The 18,257-nt window shown below is 52.4% G+C and overlaps 1 protein-coding gene across 3 annotated transcripts; it reads right to left on the reverse strand.

Moving 5' to 3' along the window:
• Positions 1–1,964: 1,964 nt before the first annotated feature.
• Positions 1,965–17,136, reverse strand: TXN2 (thioredoxin 2). Of its 3 annotated transcripts, none has more exons than XM_003821532.5 (4): positions 16,707–17,136; positions 15,715–15,977; positions 11,851–11,974; positions 1,965–2,849 (listed from the first exon to the last, which is right to left on the reverse strand). In XM_003821532.5, exons 2-4 carry the CDS (start codon positions 15,975–15,977, stop codon positions 2,736–2,738), a joined length of 501 nt encoding a protein of 166 aa, XP_003821580.1. In that variant the 5' UTR covers positions 16,707–17,136; the 3' UTR covers positions 1,965–2,735. The 3 variants fall into 3 exon arrangements, with proteins under 3 accessions (XP_003821580.1, XP_034804412.1, XP_034804410.1); XM_034948521.3 differs by having other exon boundaries at positions 1,965–2,258; positions 16,707–17,007; XM_034948519.3 differs by having other exon boundaries at positions 16,286–16,712.
• Positions 17,137–18,257: the final 1,121 nt, after the last annotated feature.

Below are 18,257 nucleotides of genomic sequence, written 5' to 3' on the forward strand. Positions count from 1 at the left end.
ATATACAGGGGCCATATCCCGGGTTGTCTTCAGGCTCGGGAAGCCTGCGACTTTGTCCCCTTTCCCCGGCTTCCCAACCTGGTGGCTAAAGGCTTCCAACAGATGTCTGCCAACCTCATCCACAGTCATGGGGCCCAATGTGGCACCCAGAGAATGACCGTGGGCTGACAGCCCAGAGCCAGCGGCATCCCCGGTGAGGTCAGTGTCCTGGAATTGGTCAAACAGGATCACCAGGAGGATTCCGTGAGCACAGCCAGCATGACTCACGGCCATGATCAGCCTCACGGGCAGAGGCTGCCAACCTGGGATGGCCACAGCCACCGGCTCACCTTGCAGGGCAACGCACCTTTTAAGGAGAGGGAGCTGGAGCAGCGCCCGGGTCCTGCCTCTGGCCAAGGCCTCTGCCACACTTCTCCACGCCCACCCGGGCAGAGAGGCCAGACCCCCACTGGGTTCAAATTTGGCATCATCACTTTTCAGACATGACCTTGGGCAAGTCGATTTCTCTGAACTGTTTTTTTCACTTACGATATGGAAATAATACTTGCCTCACAAGAGTGGAATTCGATGAGGTAATGTGTGTAGAAAGTGCGTGGCAAACGGTGCCTTTTAAGGAGCGGCAGTGGGGTCCGGTGGAAAGGGCCAGGGCTCGGGAGTCGAGGCGCCCCAGCATTGTGCTCTGGCCCCACCCTGGGCTCACTGGGTGTCTTAGAAAGAGTTACTCAACCTCCGATCTGCTCCGCTCCCACTGTGTCAAATGAGCTGACACCACCTGCCTTGTTGCCTGTTGTGAGATGAAGATCACACACACGCCACCTTCTATCAGATGACAGGAGGCAGCGAGGGTGGTTCCTGGGGGTGGGTGTGGAAGGCTGCCTGGCCTTGAATCCCAGCTCAGCCACTCAGGGGCTTTGTGACCTGGGGAAGGCTCCTCAACCTCTCGGGGCAGGTCTCAGGTGGAATCTGAAGGGCAACGCCTTCCCGCGGGGCTGTGCTGAGCTGAGACCCTCAAAACAGTGCCAGGTACCTGGGAGGTGCCTCCTGAGCCTGGGCAGGTCCTGCTCATCTTAACCAGGGCTTTTGGCCTTTGCAGGATGTTCACTCCACCAGCTTCCGTCTCCACTGACGCCAGTTGCTGGTTTTGTCCCCTCCATGTGCTTGTGACAGCCCCCAGGGTCTGGGGTCCTTCAGAGGCCACGGGCCCCTCTCCTCCCTCGGTCTCGGCAGCCTTCCCAAGGCAGTCCTTGGGTGGGCCCCTGGAGAATGCAGACAGTTCTAATAGAACAGGGTGAGCCTCTGAGAGCAATACCAGCCCCATGGCATCCCTGGGGCCACGGAGTAGGGTGTCAGGATCCCCCTGCCGCCAAGCACCGGATTCACAGGAAGCTGGGGCCTCATCCAGGCAACCGAGCCCTAATGACAGCTTGGCCCTAGGAGCAAGGCAGACGGAAGGAAGGCTTTCTTGACTGGCAAGCCTGGCTCCCTTGGCACACTCCTCTATGGCCAAGGGGAGCTGGGGGCCAAGAGGGGTTGTCTGGTCCCAAGGCCCAGAAGTTCCTGCAGGCACCCATGGGAAGGAGAGCCTGATCCCCACAGGGCCAGGCACCTGCTGGGGCAGCCAGGAGCCCTGTCAGTTGGGGAGGCCTCAGAAGGGTCAAGGGGATCAGCTGTGGGAGCCCAGGTTTCAGAGGCAACCACGTCTGGATAGAAACCCCAGCTCTGCATCCCATGAGCCACAGTGTCTACATCGGGGTAATGGGGACAACAGCCTCTTGCCTTAGGAGGGCACAAGGACTGGCACGTGGCATCCTTAGAATAGCAGCCACTGCTGACAAGCATGTTAGTGAACAGGAAGGGCTGGTTGGAGAGAGTGTTGTGGAGTTAGGGGAGGATGTGGGGACAGTGGACAAGCCCCCCGGGAAAGGGTGACAAGTGCTCTGAGCCCACACAGATGTGACATTGCAGATGGTGCAGACCCTTGCTTTATTTGTCTGACTTGTTCACAGTTCAGCCCCCTGCTCAGAAAACCAACGGGCCAGCTAAGGAGAGGAGGAGGCACCTTGAGACTTCCGGAGTCGAGGCTCTCCAGGGTTCCCCAGCCCATCAATCATTTTCTGCCCCCCCTGCCTGGGAGGCGAAGTGGGAGGCAGCTCCCTGGGGGGTGGGAATGGGCGACTAGAGGGGATTTCAGTGTGGGACCCAGGGTCTGTTCTTCACAGTAGGAGGTGGAAGGGATGACTAAGTTCTTTATCACAGACCTACAAAAAATGAGATAATTAGATATTACTCTCACTAGTTTGGGCTTCTTTTTTCTTTTTCTTTTTACAAAACAGCAGCTGGAAAGAGAAATGTAGGTGGCAGATGAGCCAGGCACGAGGTTTCAGATTGGAAGGGACCAGAGATGAGGACCAAGGTGTGGCTGCCTGACTAGGAACGCTGTGGGCTGGCCCAGGCTCTCGCCACACATCCTGGGAGAACTGCCATAGGCCCTAGAAGGAGGGATGAAAGGCGTGTGGGAGGGAAGACAGCGGTCCCCGGATCAGCAGCAGCACCACCATCCTCTGATGGCCCCTGGGCAGTCCGCCAGCTCGGAAGCACTCAGGGCTGGAGCCTGGGCTCTAAGCATGGGCCCCAGGAGCCAGACAGGAGGGAGGCAGCAGGAAGGGCTGGCATGGAAGGGCTGAGTTCTATTGGGGTCCCACGCGGGCAAGGGAACCAGGACTCATCCCTGCTTGTCAGCCAATCAGCTTCTTCAGGAAGGCCTCCAACTGATCCTCATCCTTGATGCCCACAAACTTGTCCACCACGTCCCCATTCTTCATGGCCAGCACAGTGGGCACCGCTGACACCTGGGTGGAGAGGACAAGGGGATCCAAGTGAATTGGGAGTGAACACTTCTCAACTGCCACTCCTGAGCCTTTGTGGGGAAGGCTGGTGGCTTATCCAGGGCACTGACTTCCCAAAGCCATGGGCAGGCCTAGAGGAACGTGGCTCTTCTCTCGGTGCAGGGGTACTGCAGGGCCCGGGGGCCACCCGCTGAAGAAACGTCTTCCATTGCGGGCTCCCAACAGTACCCTTCCTCCCTTAACCACAAGACTGACTCACTGGCCCAGCGGTTTTGCTGGAATGACAGGAGAGATGAAAATAACCCTTGCAGCTGCAGGCCAGGGCTGGGGGCAGGGAGGAGCTCAGGGGAAGCCTGGGGCAGGGAGGAGCTCAGGGGAAGCCTGGCCCAGGAGGAGACAGAAGCTGGGGGACAGTTTGAGTCCTGGCTTTGCACTCACTAGCAAGGGGGCCTTGGCCGGGTCACAGCACCTTTCTGAGCCTCAGTGTCCTTTTCCATAAAATGGGGGTAATGTCTACCTTTAGGGTTTGGGATGAACATTAAAGATTCAAGTATAGGCTGGGCACAGTGGCTTATATCTATAATCCCAGCCCTCTGGGAGACTGAGGCTGGAGGATTGCTTGAGTTCAAGAGTTCCAGACCAGCTTGGGCAATATAGTGAGACCCTTTGTTTACTAAACCCCCCCAAAATATTAGCCAGGCATGGTGGTACATGCCTGTACTCCCATACTCGGGAGGCTGAGGCAGGAGGATCGCTTGAGCCTGGGAGACTGAGGCTTCAGTGAGCTGTGATTGTGCCACTGCACTCCAGCCTGGGTGACAGAGACCCCGCCTCAAAAAAAAAAAGAAAGATTTGAGTATAAAGCAGAGCTCAGGCTGGGCGCGGTGGCTCACACCTGTAATCCCAGCATTTTGGGAGGCTGAGGTGGGCAGATCATTTGAGGTCAGGAGTTCGAGACCAGCCTGGCCAACATGGTGAAACCCTGTCTCTACTGAAAATACAAAAATTAGTCGGGCATGGTGGCAGGCACCTGTAATCCCACCTACTTGGGAGGCTGAGGTGAGAGAATTGCTTGAACCTGGGAGGTGGAGGCTGGAGTCAGTGGAGATTGCACCACTGCACTCCAGCCTGGGTGACAGAGTGAGACTCCGTCAAAGAAAGAAAAGAAAGAAAAGAAAGAAAGAAAAGAAAGAAAGAAAGAAAGAAAAGCAAGCAAGCAAGCAAGCAAGCAAGCAAGCAAGCAAGCAAGCAAGCAGAGCTCAGGTTCTGGCGGACGCAATCTGGCTCCTACCAGCCAGGTGAGCTGGGGCACGCCCCTCAGTCACTAAGCCTCAGTGTTCTCAGATGCAGGATGGAGATACTAAGGGCACTGCCATTAGAGGGCATGAAAGCTGAATGAAATAACGCAAGTAAAGGCTCAGCACAGCGCCCGGCAAATAAGCTTAGGAACCTGGCATTGTGCCTGGCATACAGTGGGCATTCAAAAAACAGTGGCTACAGAGGGCACGAGGAAAAGTCCAACACAGGCCCCACGAGAGCACATTAGCTTGCTGCCATGATGAGTGACAGGGTCCAGAAACTCAGGGACTTCTACTGGACAGCATGAGAGGAGAGGCTTGGCCATACACAACCTGACGCTTATTAGCAGGTTGCAGGCAGATGGCAAGGACAACATTCTTGGTCTGTGAAGCATTTACTCAGTTCCCTCAGGGACCTGCATAGGTTACGTGGAACGCGGATGAGGCTGTGGCCCACCAGACTGGCATCGTGAGGTCTCTGCTGCCTGGGATCCCTGCCTGGCATTCGTGGGCATTTGAGAAAACCATTTAAACAGAACAAGATAGGCCGGTCGCTGTGGCTCACGCCTGTAATCCTAGCATTTTGGGAAGCCAAAGTGGGCAGATCACTTGAGGTCAGGAGTTCGAGACCAGCCTGACCAACATGGTGAAACCCCGTCTCTACTAAAAATACAAAAATTAGCCGGGCGTGGTGGGGCATGCCTATAGTCCCAGCTACTCGGGAGGCTGAGGCAGGAGAATCGCTTGAACCCGGGAGGCAGAGGTTGCACTGAGCTGAGATTGTGCCATTGCATTCCAGCCTGGGCGACAGAGCAAGACTCTGTTCCCCCCCTCAAAATAAATAAATAAAAATAAACAGAACAAGATAAACACAGACTTTTCTTACATACAAATTAAACTACAAAGAGCGAGCAGAGATTCACACAAACATACCAGGTCTTCACATATCCCAGTGCTGCCCTGCCACGGCCCATCTTGGAAGCCAGTAAGATTCAGAATGTTCAAAAACCATGCACATGGTAGTTAGGAAAGGCACGCAGGCCAGACCATCCCGCCCTCACCCACTAACTTTACGTGGCAGGCCCTGCACCCCACTCCTCATGGACACTTTGGGGACAAACACAGCAGGTCACAGGACACAGTCCTTGTCCTTGTTAGTGCCTCAGGCCCCTTCAAAGGCTGTCCCTGGGCTGATGTGGGTGGCAAACCCTGTCTCCAGGCAGAGCAGGGCCCGAAAGAGTTTGCTCCAGGAAGCGCCTGAAGCCACCAGGGCCTTCCCAGGCATTCTTTGGTGCCCTCTAGTGGTCTGCAAAGGCAGCTGGAGCGCCTCAAAGCCGGAGCCTCTTGGCAGAAGCAGAGAGCTCAGCCACCGGCTCCCACCTGCACACTGTCCTATTCCTTTAATTAAAATATATGCTTTATGCCACTGTATAAGAAGTGGCCTAACTTTTTTCACGGCAAGACTCTAAGTTCACTGAAGAGGCTCAGAGAGTGGACTTAGCGTTCCTTAAGAACTCCAGATAGGCACAAGCACAGTGGCTCACGCCTGTAATCCCAAGTACTTTGGGAGGCCAAGGCAGGAGGACTGCTTGAGGTCAGGAATTCATGACCAGCCTGGGCAACATAGCAAGACGTCGTCTCCATAAAAATATTAAAAAAAAAAAAAAAAAAGAACTCCAGATGAAGGCCATAATGATCTCACTCATGTAAACCTCCACACATGCTTGAACACGCACAGACCCTGCTGGTGTCAGGTAGACAGCAGATGTGCTGTCAATGGAGGTCTGGTCACTACTGATCAAGGGGATATTTTGAAGTTGAGCTTAAACACACACACGCATACACACATACATACACACACACGCATACACACATATATACACACACACACATACACACTACCCGCACTAGGGGCTCACAGGAAACCTGAGCTGGAATGGGACTTCCCTCGACCCTGAGGAGGCGGCTGAAGCTCTGCTGCTCCTGTGTCTGGCTCACACATCAGGAGGTGCCGGTGCCTGTAAATACTGCCTTACATGGAAGTGCACAGGGCCTTGGCACATTCTTCTGGAATGTTTTGAGTGTGAAAGAGGCAGTGACTGAGCCAACTGAGGGGCTGAGGAAAAGATACGCTACGATGTGTTGCCTGTCCTGTTCCGTGAAGCCACTTGGAACCTCCTATCCTTGGATAAAGACCCTGTGAACTCGGCAGGAGTGGGGGAGTGTGTGCGTGTGCGCAGTCTCTTTCTGCTAACCCGTAGCTCGCCTGCACCGCCACTGAGCTCCGTGTCCTGGTATGTCTTCTCCTGTCCCACCCCGATGGCATCCATCTGTTAACTCAGCTAAGGGCCTACCAAGGGAAAGGCACAGTGCTGGGTGCTGCGGGATGTCGCAACCTCCTCCTCGGCTCATTGCAGAGTTAAAAGGAAAAGATCGCTGTCACATGCTGGGTGCTTTTTCGTGTCAGGAATGATATAAACACCTCTATACACTATCTCACACTCTCCTGGCTGTGGGCAGGATCATTTTAACGATGAGAATACTGAGGCTCAAAGGGTGAGCAACTGTTCCAAAATGATGTGGTGTAGGCCAGGCGCGGCAGCTCCTGCCTGTAATCCCAGCACTTTGGGAGGCTGAGGAAGGCGAATCATCTGAGGTCAGGAATTCGAGACAAGGCCGGCCAACGTGGTGAAACCCTGTCTCTACCAAAAATACAAAAATTAGGCCGGGCGTGGTGGCTCACGCCTGTAATTCCAGCACTTTGGGAGGCTGAGGCAGGAGAAGTGCTTGAACGCGGGAGATGGAGGTCGCAGTGAGCCGAGATTGCGCCACTTCACTCCACCTGGGTGAAAGAGCGAGACCCCCTCTAAAAAAAAAAAAAAAAAAAAAAGCTGGGATCTGAAACAAGATCTGTTTGACTTTGCAGTCCAGGGGATCAAACTCTGTTGTGCTTCTGCCCAGCAGCAAAGAGAGAGAGACATCTACTGAGTCCCAGCAGGGGGAAGAACGTGGGGACGCATTAAAGGATTTCACGCTTCAAATGCAAAATGCCAAGTGCTTTGTAAAAGCTTTTAGATATGAGAGGGTTCTTGGAAAAACGATTATTGAAAAAATCAACTACATAACATTCTGGCAGAATTAGGTAGACAGTGAAAAGATCAAGAGTTGCCAGGGCTGGAGGGAGGAGGAAGGAGAGACGAACAGGCAGAGGAGAGAGGACATGGAGGCAGTGAAATGACTCTGGATGATGCTAGAATGTGGACACCGGCTATGACACATTTGTCCAAACCCACAGAAGGCACAACACCAAGAGTGATCCCCGATGTAAACTTTTGGCTTTGGGGGATAATGATGTCCGTGTAGGTTCATAAGTTGTGACAAATGGACCACCCTGGTATGGGCTGTTGATAGTGTGGGAGGCTGGGCATGCGGGAGGACAGGGCACTTATGGGAAGTCTCTGTACCTTCCCCTTCCTCTCAATTTTGCCATGAACCTAAAACTGCCCTAAAAACATAAAATCCTCAAAAAGAACAACAACAAAAAATGAGATCAGTGACTGCTGGGGGTTAAGCGGGTGAGGGGCAGGAAGGAGAGGTGAACTGCTGGAAAACAGGGGAACCGAGGGCGGTGGAACGGTTCTGTATGGCGCTGGAATGGTGGACACATGCCATTATACATTTATCCATGAACTTTCTCACTGGCAAGCAGTCTGTGCTGAGAGCGGCAGCTGAGACACGGCCTTCCAAAGAGCAGTTCCTCCCCACAGAAAGTCAGTCTGGGGCCTTCAGAATGAAAAAGTCAGTCTGGGGCCTTCAGAACCAGAAAGTCAATCTGGGGCCTTCAGAATGAAAAAGTCAGTATGGGGCCTTCAGAACACTGGTTTCTCTCCATGTTGGCTCAGGACACCCAGCCTTGGCATCACCTGGGAGCTTGTTAGAAATGCAGTCTTGGGGGCCGGGCGCGGTGGCTCATGCCTGTAATGCCAGCACTCTGGGAGGCCGAGGTGGGCAAATCACTTGAGGTGAGGAGTTTGAGACCAATCTGGTCAACATGGTGAAACCCCATCTCTACTAAAAATACAAAAATTAGGCCAGGTGTAGTGGCTCACGCCCGCAATCCCAGCACTTTGGGAGGCCGAGGCGGGCTGATCACCTGATGTCAGGAGTTTGAGACCAGCCTGGCAAACATGGTAAAACCTTGTCTCTATTAAAACTACAAAAATTAGCTGGGCATGGTCGTGGGCACCTGTAATCCCAGCTACTCGGGAGGCTGAGGCAGGAGAATTGCTTGAACCTGAGAAGCGGAGGTTGCAGTGAACCGAGATCGTGCCATTGCACTCCGGCCTGGGCGACAGAGTGAGACTCCATCTCAAAAAAGAAAAAGGATTTTAGGCCTTAAAGAAAGCCATCATGGGGGGCACTGTAGTTCTCTCAGAGGAAACTTCTTCCTCAGGCTCTCTTCAGAAAGAAAAGAGGAAGGAAGGAAAGAAGGAAGGGAGGGAGAGAGGCAGGGGGTCAGGAAGAACCCTGGCTGGAGCTTCCTAAACCCTGCAATGATGTCAGACCAGGGTTTGGCTAAACAACACGGCTGAGACCAAGTGATGTGGGCCCAGCAGCCTTGAGGCCTTTCTGTGTGACAGCACAGTCCCCAGGCAGTGGACAGGGCGGGAGCGGTGGGTGTGGGGGGAGATTGTGAGGATTCCACAGGAGGCATCTCCTTCTCACTTCCCAGGCTTCACCGCAGGCCTTCAGTGCCCATTCCCACAACAGCCTCCCGGGGACGGTCCTCGGCATTCCCGCCACCCCACGAGACACTGGGGCAGGGCCTGTGGGCTTCTTTGCATCTGCAGTAGTTACCATAGTCCCTGCACATGGCTGGCCCTCAGCGGGTTTCTGCTGAAGAGTTATGAATACATTGGCTGAGGCTGAAGCTGTAGTGTCTGGCAGAGCCAGGAGGCCTGAGACATCTGAAGCCCACGCGTGACCTGTGGGAGGCCCTAGGAGCCCCAGCCCGGGCTCTCAGCCGAGGCATAGCCAGGCAGGGGAAAGCCAGGGGCGTCCAAATGGGCAGATAGATGCCTCCCTCACTGAGCAATCAGTGGCCAAACTTTTTGAAAAAGTCACTCACCCCTCCCCCAGCCCCTGTAAACAGCCCTCAGTTCCTAACTCCCAAGGCAGGCCTGCTCCAGTGGTCACCTGTAGTGGCCACCACGTTTGTCTGCCTGGTCTCCATCTCCCCTGCTTCTGGTCATTGCAGACTGATGTTCCTTTGGGTAATCACTCCCCACTCCCTGCGTAGCTCAAAGGGCGGCCAGCCTGTTCTCACCCCGCTCCCAACCACCCATTTCCTGCCGCAGGAGACTGGTTCAGGGATGGGTGCCTCTATTTGAGCTGGTCTAGTAAGAGTGAAACCTGGACTTGTATACTCTGAGGAATAAAGCGGCCTCTTTCATTCACTTGTTACCTGGAGGAGGAAGGAGGGAGGGGTGAAGGCTCACTCCGGCCAGGTTAAGATATTTCAAGAAAATCAGATATCGAGATTTTCACATGAAATCTGAGTTTCAAATATCAGCATCTGCTTCCTATTACTTTAAAATACTTCGAGTGCCAGACTAAAAGTGTCTGTGAGCCAGGTTGGGCCCAGAGGCTGCCAGGAGCGCCCTCGGCTCTGTAACAGCGCTACCTTCAGCATGGCTATTCAGAGACCCTCCCAATCCGGCTGCAGTCTGCTTTCCCCAGCTCCATACTCGGCCCTTCACTCTGGCCACCCAGACAAAGTGGGCCTCTCCCCTTTCTCCAGGTAGTGGTCTCCAAGGCCCAGAGGAAGCCCCCAACCCAGACACCTCCAGGCACCTGGCCCCTGCTGGTCTGTAAGCAACCCAGGCTCATCAGACCTCAGGGCTTTTGCTTTGCCTGAATGGTTCTTCCAAAGACCCACATGCTTCAGTCACTCCCTTCCTGTTTTTGCTCAAAGGTCAGCTTCTCAGGGAGATCCACCCTAGCCTACCCTTTAAAAAAGAAACCCGCCGGGCGCGGTGGCTCACGCCTGTAATCCCAGCACTTTGGGAGGCCAAGGCAGGTGGGTCACCCGAGGTCAGGAGATCAAGACCAGCCTGGCTAACATGGTGAAACCTCATTTCTACTAAAAATACAAAAAATTAGCCGGGCGTGGTGGCGCGTGCCTATAATCTCAGCTACTCCGGAGGCTGGGACAGAAGAACTGCTTGAACCCGGGAGGCAGAGGTTGCAGTGAGCCGAGATTGTGCCACTGCACTCCAACTTGGGCAACAAGAGCAAAACTCCGTCTCGAAAAAACAGAAACCCTGCCTCATACGCAGTACTCCCATCCTCTCTTCCTGATGTATTTTTCTCCATTGAACTTATTATCTAAAACAGGGGTCAGTAAACTATAGTTCACAGGCCCAATACAGCCTACTGCTTGTTTTTGTAAATAAATTGGCCCTTTTGTAAAAAAAAGGCCCAATACAGCCTACTGCTTGTGTTTATTGTAACACAGCCATGCCCATTTGTTTGTATAGTGTCTATGGCTGCTTTCGGCTATGAGCACAGCTGAATGGTTGTAGCAGCGACCACTGCCCTGCAATGCTTCCAATACCAACCAGTCCTTTAGAGAAAAAGTTTGCTGACCCTTGATTTAAAATACTAGAATGTAGACTCCATGGAGGCAGAGATTTTGTCAGTTTTGTTCACTGCCTTATCCTCATCACCAAGTAACACTACCTGGCACTTGAGGGACTCTCAAATATCTGCTGAATAAACAGATAAACCAACCAACCAAGTGACACGACTCCATGTCTTTGTGCACGCTGTTTCCTCAGCCCTTCCTCCTCCTCTGCGCATCCCTCATGGCTCAGCTCAGAGGTTCTCTCTAACGTGAAGCATTCCCTGTCCCCTCCAGCTCCCCCATAAGCAAACAGTCCCTTCTTCCTTTATGCGCCTCTTCTTTTAGCACTTCTATATTGAGATGATCCTTCTACCTGCTGTTCTCTCCTGCTAGACTAGGAGAGATCTTGCTTGGAGACAAGATCTCATCTTGTGTCAGAATCACAAATGCTTGGCACATCGAGCTCCCAAATGACTGCTCACTGAACATGTGGGTAGATGGATAAAGGAATGTACCAATGTCCGAGACTAAGTGAATGACCTGGTGTTTTTGGGTCATACGATCTACTTCCTAAAGGTGGTGAAGAGAGACAGGTGGCTCAGAGGATCAAGAGCCACCTCTGCAAAGTGCTCTGAGCTCTTAAAAGCTCTCGAAAAACCGGCTGGGCGCAGTGGCTCATGCCTGTAATCCCAGCACTTTGGGAGGCCAAGGTGGGTGGATCATAAGGTCAGGAGTTCCAGACCAGTCTGGCCAACATGGTGATACCCTGTCTCTACTAAAAATACAAAAAATTAGGTGGGCGTGGTGGTGTGCACCTGTAGTCCTAGCTACTTGGGAGGCTGAGGCAGGAGAATCGCATGAACCCGGGAGGCAGAGGTTGCAATGAGCCGAGATCATGCCATTGCACTCTAGCCCAGGTGACAGTGAGAGACTCCGTCTCAAAAAAAAAAAGCTCTGGAAAAACCAAGACACCTTGCTTACTGGCTACCTGTGCTCCCCAAGATACCTCCTACACCAGCTATCCCTGGGCCTGACACCTCCTATACTGGCTGCCCTGTGGCAACTCCCTGTCAATCCATACCTCATACTCAATGGCGAGGTCTGTGTGGTCATCAATATCCACCTTGGCCATCACCACCTTCCCGTGCTGCTTGGCCACCATCTTCTCTAACCTCGGCCCCAGGATCTTGCAGGGTCCACACCACCTCAAAAGGCGAGAAAGGAAGCATCCAGTCAGTCAAAAGAGCGCTCAGCATCCCCTACTGGCTTCCCAGACCTGCATCTTTCCAAGGAATCTTTTGCCCTTATTATCTCTGTTTACCATGTTTAAAAATTAACACACCAAATGGTAATGCCAGGAGATTCTGCACATGGGAAATCTTCACAGATCCCAGACTTTTAAAACACAGGCCTCATCAGAAGACTCATAATAAAAGTGACTCATTTCAGTATATCTCAGAGAAATATACTGTCATATAAAAGGATATGGGATTGGAAGTTAAAAGGTTCAAACAGAGGCTCCTCACCAACCAGCCGATTATTCTGGGGCCCTAGTTTCTTTTTTTTTTTTTTTTTTTTTTGAGACGGAGTCTCGCTCTATCCCCCAGGCTGGAGTGCAGTGGCGCGATCTCGGCTCACTGCAAGCTCCGCCTCCCTGGTTTACGCCATTCTCCTGCCTCAGCTTCCTCAGTAGCTGGGACTACAGGTGCCTGCCAACACGCCCGGCTAATTTTTTGTATTTTTTAGTAGAGACGGGGTTTCACCGTGTTAGCCAGGATGGTCTCGATCTCCTGACCTCGTGATCCGCCTGTCTCGGCCTCCCAAAGTGCTGGGATTACAGGCGTGAGCCACCGCGCCCGGCCTGGGCCCTAGTTTCTTCATCTGAAAAAGAGAGATTATGGCTCTCAAAGCTATTAGGAGAGATCAACTAAGGCAATGTGGGTAAACATGCATTGGAAGCTGTGGGGATATTTCAAACACCATGTGGACTCAGAACTAAAAGGAGGGGAACCAATGGCCTGGAGCGTCTACAACGCACCAGTCCCTGGCTCACTTTCTCTGCTTTTACCAAACACACCCCTCAACTCTGCAAAGAGAACACACCTTCCAAAGAAACTGAAGCCCATACGAGTTAAGAAACCTGTGCAAGATTAGAGAAGCACAGCTGGGATCGATCACAACCCAAAGCTGTGTTGAAAGTGTTTTCTTTGGCCGGGTGCGGTGACCCACGCCTATAATTCCAGCACTTTGGGAGGCCGAGGCAGGCGGATCACCTGAGGTCAGGAGTTCAAGATCAGCCTGGCCAACATGGTAAAACCTCGTCTCTACTAAAAATACAAAGATTAGCCAGGAGTGGTGGTGTGCGCCTGTAATCCCAGCTTCTAGGAAGGCTGAGGCAGGAGAATCACTTTAACCTGGGAGGCAGAGGTTGAAGTGAGCTGAGATCGTGGCACTGCACTCCAGCCTGGGCGACAGAGACTCTGTCTGAAAAAAAAAAAAAAAAAAGAAAGTGTTTTATTTCACCCACAGGCTACTCTGATCCCACATGGATCAGCCTATGCCCTGTAATGGCTACTCTGAGTTGACCATTATCACTGCCCTGATCATAGGTATTCCCCTCTCGCTGGGGAAGCTCATCCAGGACAGGCCTGGTGCTGTCATCTCTATGTATGTGGCACCAAGGAAAGTGCCTGGCACTGAATGAACAACTCACACCACCCCACTTCCTTACTGAACAAAATGAGGCATTATCCCATTTATTGTTCATTTCGGAAGGCCTCTCTGGAATGCTCACTACACCAGGAGGCCAAGACAGTTCCACCTTTCACAAACCCCTGGCTGACAACTCCTATTTTATTCTCAGCACTTACTTATTTATTTTTGAGATGGAGCCTCACTCTGTTGCCCAGGCTGGAGTGCAATGGCGCGATCTCGGCTCACTGCAACTTCCGCCTCCCAGGTTCAAGCAATTCTCCTGCCTCAGCCTCCTGAGTAGCAGGTGTGGTGGTGCACACGGCACCCAACCAGGCCTGACGGTTTTAAATGCTGAAAAATAGGCCGGGCATAATGGCTCACACCTGTAATCCTAGCACTTTGGGAGGCCAAGGCGGGAGAGAATCACCTGTGGTCAGGAGTTTGCGAGACCAGCCTGGCCAATATGGTGAAACCTCGTCTCTACTAAAAATACAAAAAAATTATCTGGGTGGTAGTCCCAACTACTTGGGAGGCAGGAAAATTGTTTTAACTCGGGAGGTGGAGGTTGCAGTGAGCTGATTGAGCCACTGCAGTCCAGCCTGGGTGACAGAATGAGACTCCGTCTCAAAAACAAAAAAGGAAAAAAAAACCTCAGGCCTGGCGCAGTGGTTCATGCCTGTAATCCTAGCACTTTGGGAGGCCAAGGTGGGAGGATTGCTTGAGATCAGGAGGTAGAGACTGCAGTGAGCCATGATCGCACCACTGCACTCTACATTCTAGCCTGGGTGACAGAGTGAGACCTTGTCTCTAAAAGAAGAAAAACAAAAACAACTCATAACACTGAAAAACCCAGTGTGCAAGACCTTATCTCCTATTACAAGTGAAGAAAGGGAGCACAAAGATATCAAGTGGCCTGCCCAAGGCCACAGGGTGAGTCAGAGAAACAACTGGAAAGCCAGCGAAACAACCTGTCAGAGACCTGACCAGAAGGCCCTTCAATTTCTTTTTCTTTTCTTTTTCTTTTTTGAGATGGAGTTTCCCTCTATCACCCAGGCTGGAGTGCAATGGCGCGATCTCAGCTCACTGCAACCTCCACCTCCCAGGTTCAAGCGATTCTCCTGCCTCAGCCTCTTGGGTAGCTGGGATTACAGGTGCCCGCCACCATGCCCGATTAATTTTTGTATTTTTGGTAGAGATGGGGTTTCACTATGTTGGCTGGGCAGGTCTCAAACTCCTGACCTCAGGTAATCCACCTGCCTCGGCCTCTGAAAGTGCTGGGATTACAGGTGTGAGCCACTGCATCGGACCTGAAGGCCCCTGAATTTTTAACTTATGCTACACTGGTTTCTCCCAGGATGCCTCATTCAGAGGGCTTTGTCCAGCTTTTGTGTAGTTGGGTGTCTAGCCAGGCCCCAAAGGTCTAGAAATGAAAAAGCCCAGGCTAAAATTCAGAAGGCCAGTGGGACTTAAATATCTCTAAAGCAAACTCAGATAGCACTGAAAGGAAACTCCTTCCTATGCCCTGTATGCTTGGGCACCACGGTAGTGACACCGATAACTTTTTTTTTTTTTTTTTGAGATGGAATTTCACTCTTTTTGCCCAGGCTGGAGTGTAATGGCACGATCTTCAGCTCACTACAAACACCACCTCTTAGGTTCAAGTGATTCTCCTGCCTCAGCCTCCTGAGTAGCTGGGATTACAGGCACACACCACCACGCCCAGCTAATTTTGTATTTTTAATAGAGACAGGGTAGCACCATGTTGGCCAGGCTGGTCTTGAACTCCTGACCTCAGGTGATCTGCCCGCCTTGGCCTCCCAAAGTGCTGGGATTACAGGCATGAGCCACCGCACCCGGCCGACACTGATAACTTTTTGCCAGCCCTTCTTGCGGTTTTCATGGCAAGATGTTAACATCAGCTTATCTGCAGGGCCAGGAACTGGTATACACCAAAAGCAAGGTGACAGTCATATTTTTCCAACTCTGGTCCATGCTAAAGATGACGCTGAGCTTTCTGGGGATTGAGAAACAGAACATGTGTTTCCCAGCACTAACAGTCAGCTTTGCAGACTGTTCACTTGTCTGTCTTCCACCAGACTGCATTCCCCTTGAGGGCAGGGACTGGGCCTGACTAGTCTGTATATTGAGTCTACATATGAGCAGCATAGAACATGGCCGTGGGACACAGCAGGCATTCAATAAATACTTGAACAAGTAGGACCCTAGTCTTCTGTGGACCCCCAATACTCACTGTGCGTGGAAATCCACAACCACTGGTGTCTCACTGTTGACCACTCGGTCTTGAAAGTCAGGTCCATCCTGGATATTAAAGGTTGTCAAGGAGATCCTCGTGGTGTATATTGTCCGGGCTGGGTTGGGTGTTACAGTCAGGCCACCAGGACTGCATTGTGGGGTCTGCAGGGCTCTGGAAGTGAGGGGTGGCCACTGACCCTGAGAGGGCTTCCTGGAGATGACAGAGGCCAGGAACCTCCTCAGAAGAAGTCGCTGAGCCATCTGTGAGGGAAAGAGGCAGAAGAACTGGGGCACACAAAAGGAAGTCGACACACTAGAAAAAAGAGATTTGGGGAGTACTCAGGGCTCAGGAAGAGGCAGAGTTGGAAGCAAAATGCAAGGAAATAATATGTAAGATTTGTAGCGTGGAAGTGAAGAAGCAATGAGAATCAAAGGGAAGGAATAGCTAGGCAAACCAGAAGGACAGGAAAACTGGCTTCACAACCAAAAAGAAATTGGGATTTAGATTATAACGGAAGAATGGGAGGAAGAAACCAACAGATTTAATAATGTATGTAAGGACCAAGTACCTTACACACATTATTGGTCTTCCTACAGCAACTTCCAGGAAGTTGCTATTGTACTGCCCACACTGCAAGTAAGGGAAGGAATACGAGGCTCAAGTAAGTTAAGTGACATGCCCAAAGTAACCCCGCTATTAAATGACAGCCAACACTGGAACCCAGGGTCGTCTGAAAAGATGAAACGCAACAATTCAAGGAGGAACTAAGAGTGTGAGAGGAACCAAAAACGAAGAGACATGTACTGGAGGGAACCAATAAAGAAGGGACATGTGTGGAGGGAACTGGGAAAAATCGGACATCACCAGGGACCCTGGCTCTCCGGCGAGCTAGATCCCCCCGCCCGCCCGGCCGCCAGCCTGCGCAGGAACGCGCTCGCGGCATGCCTCAGCCGCGACACCACCTCGAGCCACCCCCACAGGGCTCCTACCTCCCTGCAATGCGAGCGGAGGGATGCACAGCCTAGCCCTCCCTGCCTGTCAAGGGCACGCCTGTCGTCACTTCCTCAGGGGGGACGTACATAACGTCACTTCCGGGGACAGGCAGGCGGAAGAGCGTCCCTCTCCAATTTTTTTTTTTTTTTTTTTGAGCCAGAGTCTCGCTCTGTTGCCAGGCTAGGGTGCAGTGGCGCGATCTCGGCTCACTGCAACCTCCGCCTTCCGGGTTCAAGCGATTCTCCTGCCTCAGCCTCCCGACTAGAGGCGCGCGCCACCACGCCCAGCTAATTTTTTTATTTTTAGTAGAGACGGGTTTCACCATGTTGGCCAGGACGGTCTCGATCTTTTGACCTCGTGATCCGCCCGCCTCGGCTTCCCAGAGGGTTGTGATTACGGGCGTGAGCCACAGCGTCCAACTGTCCCTCTCCAATTTGAGGGGCGTCTGGGATTTTCCGCCAATGGGAATGGCGGGCTGAGGCACAGTTGAAGGGGCGGGGCCTCAGCTAGGGACCGGAAGCAATGGGCAGGCCGTCGGGGAACGGATTGGAAGAGGCGGGCAGGCCCTGGTCTGGGCGAAGGCGGGGGCGGGGCGGGGCGGAAACGGAAGGGGTGGGCGGGCCCTAGAGGAGGGACCGGAAGAGGAGGTGATGGAGCAGGGGTAGCAATGGAGGGTACTTAAGGGAGAAAAGGCAGTTGAGAAGTCCCCGTGGTTTTGGATTTTGCAAACTCTTGTTGCTTTATTTTATTTACATATATTTATTTATTAATGACAGAGTCTCGCTCTGTCTCCCAGGCTACAGTGCAGTGGCGCGATCTCCGCTCACTGCAACATCCAAATCCCGGGTTCAAGTGATTTTCCTGCCTTAGCCTCCCAGGTAGCTGGGATTACAGGCGCGCGCCACCACGCCGGGCTGATTTTTGTATTTTTAGTAGAGACGGGGTTTCGCCATGTTGGCCAGGCTGGTCTGGAACTCCTGAGCTCAAGTGATCCGCCCGCTTCAGCCTCCCAAAGTGCTGGGATTACAGGCGTGAGCCACCTTGCCTGGCCTCCTGTTTATAACTGGCGCTGTCCACTTCCTACAGATGTTGACAGGTTCTGTTTCTCCATTTAATATGTAAAGCTAAGCTCCTCAAAGGCATGATGCCCTTTATATGTAAAAGAACTCAACCGGGAGTTTAGGGGCCATCCTTTAAGTGGCCCTCGTCTGTGTCCGCCTAAAGGAAAACAAATGAAAACTGAGGCGAGCCTAATTTAAGCAGGGAGTGTTTTTGGGTCAAGTTCGAAGACTGCAACTCGGAGCAGAGATGCAAGTTGTCCTGAATATACACTCGGATTAGCAGCAGCTGAAAGAGCGTTTTTAAAAGAACAGGCAGTTTCCAAATTGTTGACCAAAGTTTTTTTTTTTTTTTTTGAGACAGAGTCTCGCTCTTGTTGTCCAGGCTGGAGTGCAGTGGCGCGATCTCGGCTCACTGCAACCTCTGCCTCCTGGGTTCAAGGGATTCTTCTCCCTCTGCCTCCCCAGTAGCTGGGACTACAGGCGTGC

Source organism: Pan paniscus, chromosome 23, assembly GCF_029289425.2.
Source record: "Pan paniscus chromosome 23, NHGRI_mPanPan1-v2.0_pri, whole genome shotgun sequence".
Classification (NCBI taxonomy): domain Eukaryota; kingdom Metazoa; phylum Chordata; class Mammalia; order Primates; family Hominidae; genus Pan; species Pan paniscus.